The sequence below is a fragment of the Coregonus clupeaformis genome, chromosome 29 (genome assembly GCF_020615455.1).
Source record: "Coregonus clupeaformis isolate EN_2021a chromosome 29, ASM2061545v1, whole genome shotgun sequence".
NCBI classification, from domain to species: Eukaryota; Metazoa; Chordata; class Actinopteri; order Salmoniformes; family Salmonidae; genus Coregonus; species Coregonus clupeaformis.
The window spans coordinates 30,868,261-30,882,632 of NC_059220.1; the positions used below are offsets into that span (position 1 = coordinate 30,868,261).

The 14,372-nt window shown below is 46.2% G+C and overlaps 1 protein-coding gene across 1 annotated transcript in view; it reads left to right on the plus strand.

Annotated features, from left to right (window-relative positions):
- The window catches only part of LOC121544480 (AT-rich interactive domain-containing protein 1B-like), a 257,508-nt gene that overhangs the window by 191,976 nt on the left and 51,160 nt on the right, over positions 1–14,372 (plus strand). The window contains 1 exon segment of the mRNA XM_045209158.1: positions 8,833–9,142. Within this exon segment, the coding sequence (XP_045065093.1) occupies positions 8,833–9,142 (310 nt within the window).

The following is a 14,372-nucleotide window of genomic DNA, read 5'->3' on the forward strand; positions in this document are numbered from 1 at the left end:
AGGAGGGACCAACTACAAATTACTGCCCATGATTTTGGAATGAGTGTCACACCCTGACCTTGAAAGCCTGTTATTCTTTAGTTAGGTTGGTCAGGGTGTGAATGATAGAGGTTTTCATGTGAATATCTAGGTATCTATGTATTTTTTTTTATTTCACCTTTATTTAACCAGGTAAGCCAGTTGAGAACAGGTTCTCATTTACAACTGCGACCTGGCCAAGATAAAGCAAAACAGTGCAATAAAAACAACACAGAGTTACATATGGGGTAAAAAACATAAAGTCAAAAATACAACAGAAAATATATATACAGTGTGTGCAAATGTAGCAAGTTATGGAGGTAAGGCAATAAATAGGCTATAGTGCAAAATAATTACAATAGTATTAACACTGGAATGCTAGATGTGCAAGAGATTATGTGCAAATAGAGATACTGGGTGCAAAAGAGCAAAATAAATAACAATATAGGGATGAGGTAGTTGGGTGGGCTAATTTCAGATGGGCTGTGTACAGGTGCAGTGATCGGTAAGGTGCTCTGACAACTGATGCTTAAAGTTATTGAGGGAGATAAGAGTCTCCAGCTTCAGAGATTTTTGCAATTCGTTCCAGTCATTGGCAGCAGAGAACTGGAAGGAATGGCGGCCAAAGGAGGTGTTGGCTTTGGGAATGACCAGTGAGATATACCTGCTGGAGCGCAGACTACGGGTGGGTGCTGCTATGGTGACCAATGAGCTAAGATAAGGCGGGGATTTGCCTAGCAGTGATTTATAGATGGCCTGGAGCCAGTGGGTTTGACGACGAACATGTAGTGAGGACCAGCCAACAAGAGCGTACAGGTCACAGTGGTGGGTAGTGTATGGGGCTTTGGAGACAAAACGGATGGCACTGTGATAGACTACATCCAATTTGCTGAGTAGAGTGTTGGAGGCTATTTTGTAAATGACATCGCCGAAGTCAAGGATCGGTAGGATAGTCAGTTTTACGAGAGCATGTTTGGCAGCATGAGTGAAGGAGGCTTTGTTGCGAAATAGGAAGCCGATTCTAGATTTAACTTTGGATTGGAGATTCTTTATGTGAGTCTGGAAGTTGAGTTTACAGTCTAACCAGACACCTAGGTATTTGTAGTTGTCCACATACTCTAGGTCAGACCCGTCGAGAGTGGTGATTCTAGTCGGGTGGGCGGGTGCCAGCAGCGTTCGATTGAAAAGCATGCATTTAGTTTTACTAGTGTTTAAGAGCAGTTGGAGGCTACAGATTGTATATTTCTATGTTGGCCGGGTGTGGTTCCCAATCAGAGGCAGCTGTCGATCGTTGTCTCTGATTGGGGATCATACTTAGGTAGCCATTTTGCCTACCTATGTTGTGGGATTTTGACTCTTGTTTGGCTTGTTTGTGTGTAGCCATTGTGAGCTTCACGTTACGTTGCGTTTGTTGTTTTGTCGTGTGTGACTTCGTTAATAAACATGTATGCATTCCACGCTGCACCTTGCTCCAATCCTGTACTCAACGAACGTGACAGAAGATCCCACCACCAACGGACCAAGCAGCGTGCCCAGGAAAAGCAGAAAGCCTGGACATGGGAGGAGATACTGGAAGGAAAAGGATCATGGACGTGGGAGGAGATCCAGGATGGTATGGATCGCCTTCCTTGGGAGCAAACAGAGGCAGCGAGGGAGAAAAGACGGCGACTCCAAAATGCCAAACGACGAAGGAGACCCGAGAGGCAACCCCAAGAAAAAAAAATTGGGGGCACACGAGGTGGTCGACGAAGCAGCAGGAGGCCGTGAAAGGGCTGACTGTGGAGGAGGAGGCCGCTATTGTAGAGGTCCTCCAAGACCTGCGGATCAGCAGTATGAGAGAGGAGGCCACCACATTATGGGGGCTGTTAGAGAAGGGGGAGCAGGAGCTCTCACTTCAGAAGGAGGCGCTGCAGGAGGCCCAAAGGGAGAAGGAATTAGTGGATGCATGGAGAGAGGAGCTGGCCAGGCAACAGGAGGAGCTGAGAGAGGAGTTAACCCTCCAGCAGCAGAGAGCTCGGGCCTTAGAGCAGAGGCTGGCGGAGCCAGGTTTAGCAGAGCCAACTCCCCGCACTTGCTTTGAGGAGAGTGTGTCCGTGCAGGCACCAGGCTATGCGCCGGCTTTACGCACTGTGCCGCCAGTGCGCCTTCATAGACCGGTACGGCCCATACCTGCTCCCCGCACCAAACCAGTGGTGCGTGTCTCCAGCCTGGTACGCCCCGTACCTACTCCCCGCACCAAACCAGTGGTGCGTGTCTCCAGCCTGGTACGCCCCGTACCTACTCCCCGCACCAAACCAGTGGTGCGTGTTGCCAGCCCAGTACGCCCCGTACCTGCTCCCCGCACCAAACCAGTGGTGCGTGTTGCCAGCCCAGTACGCCCCGTACCTGCCCCCCGCACCAAACCAGTGGTGCGTGTATCCAGTCCGGTACGGCCCGTACCTGCTCCCCACACTAAACTAGTGGTGCGTGTATCCAGTCCGGTATGCCCTGTGCCTGCTCCTCACACCAAACCAGTGGTGCGTGTCTCCAGTCCGGCACGGCCCATGCCTGCTCCTCGCACCAGACCAGTGGTGCGTGTTCCCAGTCCGGCACAGCCCGTGCCTGCTCCTCGCACCAAACCAGTGGTGCGTGTTCCCAGTCCGGCACGGCCCGTGCCTGCTCCTCGCACTAGACCAGTGGTGCGTGTTCCCAGTCCGTGCCTGCTCCTCGCACCAAACCAGTGGTGCGTGTCTCCAGTCCGGCACGGCCCGGGCCTGCTCCTCGCACCAGACCAGTGGTGCGTGTTCCCAGCCCGGTGTGGCCCATGCCTGTTCCTCGCACCAGACCAGTGGTGCATGTCCACAGCCCGGTCTGCTCCACTCCAGTGCCAGAGCAGTCCGCTACACCAGTGCCCAGTCCAGCTCCGGTCAGCTGCTCCACTCCAGTGCCAGAGCAGTCCGCTCCACCGGTGACCAGTCCAGCTCCGGTCAGCTGCTCTAGTCCATAGCCAGAGCAGTCCGCTCCACCGGGGTCCAGTTCAGCTCCGGTCAGCGGCTCCACTCCAGAACCAGACGTCAATCCCTCTCCAGGGTCGGGGCCTCCCACACCAGGGTCCAGACAGGGCTTGGTGCATCACGGGGGTATTGCCGGTCCAGGCCCAGAAGTCGTAAAGTAATTACTATTCAAATAAGTTACGTTACACGTTATGTTGGCTGACAATTAGTTAGCTACGCTATCCTTACGAACTGCATAGCATATCATTACAGCAGTATGTACCGGTATGTTAGCTAGCTACCTAACAAGTTGGCTACTAATACATCGAACTTGCCAGTATATTAACTATATGCTATCTAACGAACTACCCAACGTTTATTGACTTGATTATTCACGTCATTCTTAGCTTAGCTAAGTGGTATAGTCGTTGTGCGTTCTCAATGGTCATTGTTAATTCGGGTGCATTCGTAAGTTTGTTCTGGCTAGCTACTCCGATTTCAGAGCACTCTTGTTTGAGTGTGCCAGAGCACAGAATAACTGATGAATTTACGAACACTCACAACACCCGTTGAATATGGCCGGTGTCAGTAAACGTTACAGTCACTGATGCTCTGGATAACATGAAAACAGCCTAACCAGCTCTGCTAGGGCGAGTAAAATGGTCAGAATGAGGTGTTCTGTCATTTGTGTCTGGAAGTAGCTAGCAAGTTAGCCAGTTAGCTTGGGTGCTTGACTGCCGTTGTGAGGTCAGAAAGCTCGGATCAACCCTACTCCTTGGCCAGAGCGTCAAGTGTGCGCTCTGAACGCTCTGAATTTACGAACGGACAATCTGACAACGCTCTGAATTTCCGAACGCTCCCAGATTGAATTTATGAACACACCCAAAGTCGTAAGATGTCTAGCTAGTAATTTGTTATGCTAACAAGCTAGCAAGAGGTTGCATAGCAACAGCATCAACTTCCGGTAGACAGGTGTATCGCTAATACGCTCAACTGAAAGGATACCGTTCGTTTACAGTATACTAAAATGAATTAATGGTATATAGTACGTAGTACATAGTCATTAAGTATGTAGTATACAGTACGTTAGTATGGGTATTCGAACACAGCTATAGTCTGTGGTCACTCAATTTGACCAAACACTGAATTGTAAGTGGTAGTGTGAATTAAGTGTACTTTAAGCCAGTCACCTGTCAGATATGCTGGCTATCTTTTCCCCAGCCAAAAAGTCTTCCAAAACACACCAGTCCATTTCAGCACTTGGTGGGAAAAATTGTTAGAATAATTCTTTGCAATTAAACTGGCTTTTAGAGTTGAGTGTTCTCTAACACGGCTTTAGAAAGTAGCAGTCACTCCCATATCTTTGCATCTGCTTTTGTGTTTAGTTCCACTGGATATGCACCAAAGGAAATGGGGTATTAGTAATGTGTGTTTTAATGTGTCACTGTGATGAAGGCACCGTCCATGTGTGTGTTGTTGTAATATTGCTGAGACCCTCACATTAGTTCATGTTGATTAATAGCTCTAATGCATGTGGTATTTGGTCTCTCTCCACCCACTCTTATGTGCTAATGTGACTTAGCTGGGATGACAGCCAGTGGCTGAGGCAGAACAAAACTGAAATATAAAAAGGCTGGAGTTGGATGAGCGTGAAACGCTGCACAGCTGACAGGAGGGATGTTCTTGCCAGTGACAAGCCAAACCCTCCACCCCCATACACTCAAAAGACAGAGTACACGCACATACACACACTCTTCTCTCTCTATCTCTCTCTCTCTCTTCATTCTCTCTCTCTCTCAACACACAAACACACAGACCCCCCATGAGGAACATGTGTGTTGGAGTGGGTCCATGGATCCCCCAGGCGATTGCAGCCCTGGTGGCGGGGGTGCGGGGTGGGCTCTGGGCCCTGGTTATGAAAGGGTTTGTTGAGACTGGTGTGTTCAGGCTGGTCTGTTCAGGCTGGGCTGCTCCGGCTGGTCTGTCTTGACTGGGGCCTGGGCTGAGGTGAACAGGCCAGGCAGCTGCTGCTCATTGTTCTTAATGACGGCTCCATCTGCTTCCCGTCTCTCCCCGCGCCACAAAATTACTAACCCATTAAACCAACATGGAAACGCACTCCAAGTTCCTGATCCCTGCACTCTGTTTTTCTTGGCCAGTCTTGGCACTGCTAGAAGATCCAAGCCCCAGGCTGTGAACAACTGAACACACATCAGTGTGTGTGTGTCACCAATACAAACTCTCTTTCTACACTCTCTCTCTCGCTCTCTCTCTCACTTTCTGTCTCGCCATTGATACACACTGACACGCTGAGCTTGTACTCTGGCTAAGAACATGAAAACTCTCTCATGTTTCATTGTGTAACTTAAATGCTACAGCATTTGTCTTTTATCAAGGGAAATTATACTAGAACCTTCAGGTCAGCACAAGGAAATCCCCCTACCTCCTCTCTACTAACGCAATGAGGTACAGCATCTGGGTTGGCCACGTACAATGTTTAACTACAAAAAATGTTGACGCCCTTTGAACTCCCTTTCAAACACAAGAGGCCCAAGTCCTTCTGCATGATCTAGTACAGTTTGTTGATACCAAGCTCTGTTAAAGTGCCTCCAGTTGTTCCCGCAGCTGCTCTGCAGACGTGCTCTATAAGCCACGTACAATGCAGTAGAGACAGACCTGAGCTATATGGAGTGCTATAAGACAGAGTCAGTGAAAAAAGGAAAAGCCTGCTGTGCCTCTCCCACAGCTAACATCCCACTCTCACCCCCACCGCTAAGAGGTTAAGTACCCCACTGGTAATAGCCATGCTTTGGACAGCAGTTTGTGAGTCTGGATGCTTTGCTGGGCCCTTATACCTTATTTGGTAAAAGGAGAGCTCAATCCCAGAGAGCTGCAGGGCCAGTGGAGGTTTTGGGAAATGGGTTGGACCAAGTACGGAGCCCTGCGGTGCTCCGGAGCCCTGCTGCACAACAGATGCCCTGTTGAGATAGATGCTGAGGTGGCTCTGAGAGGATCTACCTGGGGCCTCGGGCCAGAAGAGAGAGGGAGGAGGGGAAAGAGAGGGAGAGAGGAAGGAGTGGGAGAGGGAGGGAGAGAGGGAGAATGTGAGAGAATTTCTGCATAATAGAAAAGGAAATAATTCACTTTTACCCATAATTCTTCTCTCCAAAAGAACGCTGTCATGCCCCCCATTTGTTTGTGTTCAGCAACATACTATACAGTTTGGTTTTAACGTTAGCTAAGCAACTCTGGCCATTCTCTATGTCCTGCAGCTGTAGACTACTGCTGTGTAATCTGCGTTACGTTCCTCAGTGATGGAGTCCACAGATTCCTGCCGAGGCCAGGATGGGTGAGCCGGTTGTTAGCAACGCTGCATCCAGTCTGCTGAGGAAGCAGTGTCTGTAATCTGTTCGGTCACAGTCCTCCTTTTCCCGCAGGAGTGTGGAGATTAAATACAGCTCGGCAACAGCGTCCTCAGAATGCATGACCATGCCTGGAATTTCCATGTAATTGGTATCGCACCACAGTCCTCTCTCTGCCTCTCTCTGTCGGTTATAAATACCACACCTCCCAAAGGCGACCGCAGCCTGAGACGGGAGGGAGGGCTGGGTCAGGAGAATGGGAAGGTATGGAGGAGAAATTATATATTTCTGCTGCTTTTTCTCTCTGTTTTGCTTGTAAATGTGCCTGAACAGCAAAATGAGCTAATAAAGCTGATGCTTAGGTGTGTGAGTGCTGTGTAAAAGTCTGAAGGAGGACGAGAGGCCCCTCAGAGCAGCCCTGGATCATGTAGTGGTATTCTGGGTGAGAGATGGGCCTCAGTGGCTGTAGAGAGCAGAGCGGAGCAGGGAGAGGCAACACTACTCTCCCCTGAAGTAGCACCCTGGCATGGCACCAGCTACATTACCAGCCATCTTGGAAATGAACTATTCTCACGCTGAAGAAGAACATCTCACAGGGAAGCTGAATGTAATTCCTTCTTGTCCACCTGAAAAAAGACCCCAAAATTTGAATGGAACCAAGATAGATTTTTTCTCAACCAGCTGCTTGAAGTGTATCTCTGGTCCCTCTAAACGTGGCTTTTAAACTGAATATAGTCTCTTAAATGTCAATACAGTATGATTGATGAACTCTGTGAAGAACACGTCCACTTTTATGTGGTCCTCCTCGTCCATACGACTCTCATGGTAACGTTTGTGGAAGTGTTAACCACAGTAGATTAGGAAACCCAGGCCCTCATGGAAACTTCACAGGCTCTGCCTCTTGCTCTTTTCTGGATGGCAGCCTGGATGCTAAAGATGGAAAAACCCAGTCGGAGTGTCCAAATAGGCCTCAGTGATACACAACAACACACATACAAACAGAGCACTGAGAAGCCATGGAGCAGAGCCAGAGCCCAACCAGTGTGACTGGGGTTCAGCAGCTGTACAGTGTCGACCGCTGACTCAGGCGTTTCAGCTGCAGCACGTACTGTACAATGGGGAGGAGAGGGAGGATATCACAGGACAGATGATTTCCATGGTTCTCAACAATGTCACTGCCGAAAAGAGAGTGGAATGGTATTGTGTCTCACTGCATATACACACATGCACACACACATCCACACACACCCTATCCATGTTTCAATATATCCTCCTGTGTTTGTCCTACAACATCCTTTTTTTTTATGGATCCCTTTTTGGAAAGTTGGCGATGAGGTCCCAAAACCCTTGACAGGTGTCAACCGTGTTCCAAATCAGTCAGGCTCCCCAGATACACATATGGCTCTCTACATCTCCTGCTACACTATATTTCATCACACCTTCTGGGCAAATTCAACTGGAGCAGCAGAGTTTCATGGGAAATACTTATTTTGATTTGATATAAATCCCATCTCCGGGATTTGGACTCGCAGGCTTATGTCATAAGGAATGTCTTTCCACTGAAGCAGCTCGAGGACACCAAAAGCTATTTCCATTTTTGGAGTCTGTTCCATGCGTGGAATATTGTCATTGAACTTTCCTCATTCAGGTTTAAAGGGACTTGATCCCCTTTTCCAGACATATTCTCAGAGGATTAGGCTTTGAGCCCCAACTAAAGCACTCTTAATCAAATCAAAGTAAATAGCCCCTTTCACAAAAGGGACACCACATTTTCCGTGTGTGTGTGGTGTGTGTGCACATGCATGCATGTGTGTGTGTTTTCTTGAATGTTTGTGTTTGTGACTCCTTTTCCAGCTGGTTCTGGAGTGTGTTAAGCCAAAATGTAGGGGTTTAAGTGTGCATTAGGAAGGCTTGTGCCGTCACGGCTGCATGGCTGCTGGGGCAGGAAGAAAGCCTTTATTGCAGATTACAGTGGCTCTCAAGTGTTTCTCAAACTCAAGCTTAAGCTGTGCAATTGTTCACATGGCGATTCAGTATCCCTCCCCTCCCATAGATGTCAAATCTGCAGCCAATATCAATGGCAATGGCTTCAGTGAAACAAACAACTGTATTCACATTTAAATAGATACACCCTACAGAGGTTATTGAGTCAAAAAAGTCATGCTGTAGTATGTGTCAAGTAAGCTGTTTCATCTGACATTTGCTTCTATTTGACATATGACGTTGAATTTCTATGACAATATAATCCTTGTGCTATGACGTCGTAGCTACATAATGCAGGCGCTTTTTTAACAGGCGCTTTTATCTAAAGCAACTTACAGTTGACCCGTAAAGCATGTATATAACAGTATCCTTGCGTGCCAGGCCTCTAGGTTCTCCTCTACAGTGGATGCAGAGTGAATGAGAGAAAATGACTACATGAAACTAGTATAACTGGCCTCTACTAACTCCCAGATGTTCTATGTCTCCTCTCTCCTCAGGTAACTACCCACCCAACTACGGCGGGACCCCCAGTGCCAACTACAGCGGCCCCGGCCCTGGCATGACCAACAGCCTGGGTATGAATGCCAGCAGCCCCATGCACGGCCAGGGTCCCGGGCAGCCCATGCCCATGGGCCGCAGTCTTGGCGCGGGCAGCCGTCCCTACCCCAACATGGCCCCCAGCTCCCCCAGTATGCCCCAGCCGGCAGGCCCAGGGATGGGCCCTCCATCACTGGGCAACGTTAACCGCAAGGCCCAGGAGGCAGCCGCTGCCATCATGCAGGCCGCAGTCAACTCTGTACAAAGCAGGTGAGATGACATGTTCGTTTTTTCACCAGTGGTCTCTCTGATGATTTGTGATTTGTGTGTGTGCATGTGTGCATGTGTGTGTGTTTGTGTGTGTGCGAGCATACGTATGTGATCTGTGTGTGATCTGTGTATGAGAGTGACATTGATAGAGAGAGAGAGAAGGCGAGAGGAATTGGGCGGAAGGCTGAACACATTACTGCAATGTTCCAGGTTTGTGAGCACAAGTCGTCACTCACTCACTTATGTCACTACAGAGACTTTGGGGCTTTACGCTCTTCAGACTAAAGTTTCAGTGTGTAGTTCTCTATGTTTAAACTGTTGGGTGATATAGAGTAGCATTGTGTGCCATGGAACTCCTTAAATCGAATATCTTCTTGTTTAATACTAGAGTACAGTAAGAGCTTTAAATAAGACAGGGTTCCCCAACTGGCGACCCGCGGGCCATATAGTTTTATTTGACCCACAACGTTTTTTTGTTTGCTGGTATTTTACCCCCTTTTTCTGCCCAATTTCGTGGTATCCAATTGGTAGTTACAGTCTTGTCCCATCGCTGCAACTCCCGTACGGACACGGGAGAGGCGAAGGTCGAGAGACGTGCGTCCTCCGAAACACAACCCAACCCAAACGAGCTGCTTCTTGACACAGTGCCCGCTTAACCCAGAAGCCAGCCGCACCAATGTGTCGGAGGAAACACCGTACACCTGGCGACCGAGTCAGCGTGCACTGTGCCCGGCCCGCCACAGGAGTCGCTAGTGCGCGATGGGACAAGAACATCCCTGCCGGCCAAACCCTCCCCTAACTTGGACGACGCTGGGCCAATTGTGCGGCGCCCCATGGGTCTCCTGGTTGCGGCCGGCTGCGACAGAGCCTGACTTGAACCAGGATCTCTAGTGGCTCAGCTAGCACTGCGATGCAGTGCCTTAGACCACTGCGCGACTCGGAAGGCCCGACCCCCAATGTTTTGAGCAACGTTTTATTTTTGGACATAAAAGACTGTAAAAACACCAGGAAATCAACTCCAAGTGATTTCAATTTAGGAAATATGTTCCCAAGTATTCCCACGCATAATAGAGAGACACGTGATTGTATACAAATGTAACCAAGGTTTGAAATTATTATGTTTTAGTCAAATATTATATCTGTTTGGGCTTCTTGCGGTCATTTTGCAGTCAACAAATGAATTGTAATTATGTTCCGGCCCCCCGAATCGAGTTGATGATCCCTGATGTAGGGCTTCTATATATCTGTAAGGCATTTGAAGCACAATCTGTCTGTTGAAATGATGTCCAATGGAATGTTGGGTTAAAGGCTGAGTGGCAGTAGAAGAAATAGAAAGAGAGTTGTTACAATGAACAAAGAAGCACTATGTTACCTTGGAAAACACTTAACTAGATTTCAAGTGATCATAACATGCCCTTCACAAGTACAAAACGACATCAAGCTACTTAGGAAACTCAACAAACACTTGGACACCAACATAAAAAGCAGCATTATGAAGAACCTTGACACATATCAAGCGGTACTTATTTATAGGGCCGGGACGATACCAGTATCGCAATATTTCTTCCATGGCAAAAATGAAAACACGAAGCAGAACGTACTCTTTGGTCCTTTAAAAACCTGCTGTATAAATATTGTATGCTATAGCTTGGAAAATAAATACATGTGACTCTGGATGACAACATAATGTTTGTTTCCAACATTAGGGCTGTTTTCCTGAAGAAGTTAAATCCGCTTTGTGTTTTGTTTCCTTGCTACGATACGAGTATCGCGATACTGGTATCGTCCCGACCCTACTTATTTATGTACTTACAATATTTATGCTAAATGTAATGTGGAATGGGTAGATGGGTATTATTTATCTAGTGTGCTTGAGCATTTAATGTGTGAGTGCTTCCCAGAGCAGAGCAGATTTGTGAGGAGGAAGTGGTGGGATTGTGTGTGTGGGCAGTAAACTCTGGCTGAACCCTATCTTGGGAGTGTTTGTAAACATGGACCAGTCTTTAAAATGGGTGATTCTCTATGAACCAATCAGCTGGTAGGAGGAACAGAAGTGGTCATACTGAGCAGCTTGGGGCTTTGCCTACTGAAGCAATGCATCTTAGGGGACGGGTGGAGGCCAATCACCAATGCTTCTGCTGAAGTGGCCTTGTGAATGTGTATCCTTATTTATGTACAGAATATCATTAATAGTTTTTTGTCAGTCGTGTTCCAGTAACGTGTGGTGAGGTCTGAGCCTGGGTAGGCACTTTCTATTGGCTAATTAGATTTATTTTACAACAAGCCTACTTAGGTTATACTGTATCTTAAATGAAATACAGAGCACACAATAAAAAAGACAGATCGAACTTAACTTGGCCAATGAAAATGTCTCAACAGAATCAAATCAAGTCAAGCTTTATTTATATAGCAGACATGGATGCAACGCAATGTGCTTCACAGGAAAAAACATAAATAAAAAACTATGAAAATAAAAACAGGATTTACTACACAAGGTAAATATTTACAACACACCAAACATAAGAGGATAAAAAACATAAGAATAACAATAACGACTGAAAGACTGAAAAAGCACCCTAAGGAAAAGCAAAGCTTAAAAGGTGTGTTAAAAGATTGATTTCAAATATGTCCATAGTTTTGGCCCCTCTCAGGTTCTCTGGCAGGCTATTCCAGAGGCTGAGGGCACAGTAACTAAAGGCTGCCTCTCCATGCCTCTTGGTCCAAGGCTTTGGGATAGTTAAAAGGCCAGTGCCAGAGGACCTGAGGGACCTACTGGGTACATAACTCAAAAGCATGTCTGACATGTATTGGGGTACAAAATCATATAGAAGAATCTTCAGATGTATTCTAAAACTGACAGGCAGCCAGTGCAGAGACTTTAAAACCAGTGTAATGTGTGCTCTCCTTCTGGTCTTGGTCAGTACATTTACATTTTAGTCATTTAGCAGACGCTCTTATCCAGAGCAACTTACAGTTAGTGAGTCCCCACAACCCTGGCGTTGCAAGCGCCATGCTCTACCAACTGAGCTACACGGGACTACACACCAGTGCTGACCAAGACCATTCTGGGTAGACCAGACAGGAGAGCATTACAGTTGTCAAGCCTGCTTGTAATAAAAGCATGGATGAGTCTCTCTGTATCAGCCTGAGATAGAAACGGCCACAAAGAATCTAAAAAGACACCTAGGTTTTTTACCTGGTATTTTATCTTTAATGCCTGTGAATTAAAATGTGTGGCCAGATTCTCTCCCTGTGCTTTGGCTCCAACAATAAGTACCTCGGTCTTGTCTTGATTTGGCTTGAGGAAGTTGTGAGCCATCCAAGTATTTAAATCACTAATACAATCTAATAATTTATCTGTGGAGCTAAAATCCGCTGGTGACACAGAAATGTAAAGTCGTGTATCGTCGGTGTAGCAGTGAAAATCAATGCAGTGCTTTCTGATAATGCTGCCAAGGAGTAACCTATATATACTGAACAGTACCGGACCCAAAGTCGAAACCTTGTGGAACGCCACGTGATATCTATTTTCTCTGAGTTATGTTCACCAAGGGTGACAAAAACTCTCGACCGGTTTAATAGGTCCTAAACCAATTTAGAACTTGACCGGAAAGGCCAACCCACCTCTCCAGTCTGTCCAGAATGACATCATGGTAAACAGTATTGAATGCAGCGCTTAAATCCAAGAGTACAAAAACAGAGAACTGTTTGGCATCTGTGTTGGCTCTAAGATCATTTACCACTTTAACTAAGGCTGTCTCTGTGCAGTGGTGGGCGTGAAAACCAGATTGGATTTTTTTTTTTAAATACAGTTGGCACTTAAAAAATCATTTAGCTGTTTGAAAACCAATTTCTCCCGAATTTTGCTTAAGAATGGAAGGTTGGAGATTGGCCGAAAATTGTTAAGAGCTGAAGAATATAGATTACTTTTCTTCAGAAGGGGTTTCACCATAGCAGTTTTTAGTGCAGTGGGGAAAGTGCCTGTGAACAGGCAGTGATTAACAATAGCTTTCACTTCTTCAGATATGCAATTAAAAACTGTTTTGAAGAAGGTGGTGGGGATAGGATCGAGAAGGCCGGTAGAAGGCTTACGTTGTGATATCACTTTCCTGAGCACGTCTGTGTCAACCAAGGAAAATAACTCCATAGTGCCTTTGCGTGGTAGGCTAGGGCACATATCATCAAGCTTCTCATCAGGTCTTGCTTTACTGATACCCAGCCAAATGTTTGTTATCATATGACACAAACTCATCCATCACATTTAGATGTGGAGGAAAGTTCACATAGGTTTGCGGGGGTAGGATTTATCAGGTCATCAATGGTCGAGAAGAGCACTCTCTAAATATTCAGATTATTAGTGATCAAGTTAGAAAAATTTGCCCGTCTGGCATTTCTAATTGCCTTGTTATATATGCCAAGTTGCTCTCTCAGAATATCATAATGGACCAGATAATGGTGATCAGATAAAGCAACGTCAACAATAGAGGATATGTTAATAGAACGCCCCTTGGTAACAACCAGGTCCATCCAGAGTATGGCCGTGGTTATTTGTTGGCCCAGTAGCATGTTGGATAAAGTCGATAGCGAATGAAACAAATGACGTTTTGCATATTTAAATAACTGGTTTGGATCAATAACTAGGCCTACAATAATAACAATGATATACAATAATAATATTGATAAAACAACTGATTATAAATACAAGAAAAAAAAGGAAGACAACTTTTGACCGTGCCAACATTCTTCTCATCTTTGTCCACTACAATATTACAACTTTTCCATACGGGGGACATTCCCCTTGTAGCAGGGCTCCAGACTAAAATGTTCCTCTGGTGGCACCAGCCCATGATTTGGTCGCACCAATTTCTTTTCAGGGCCTATCATCTTATAAAGTAATTTACAGTGCTTTATTAAAAGTCTAATAGACTACTGAGATGGTATTAAAGACATACGTTGTTTCATCATCTTGTGACGTTGTAATTCAAAATATTTTAATGTACAACCTAATCCTGTGATTGTCATGCATTTTGGATAGACACTTATACTATTGCTTTTATATTTTACTGTTAAAATAGGGCTGGATTTTCCGAATTTTTTTTTTTTTCAATATAGATTAATTTGACTGCATCTTTATGTGCTCTAATGTCACAGGCTAATTTATTTGGGGATAATTCACCACCTAAGTGGAAACTCAAAACACATTAGCTAGATCACTAACTCTAAAGATAAT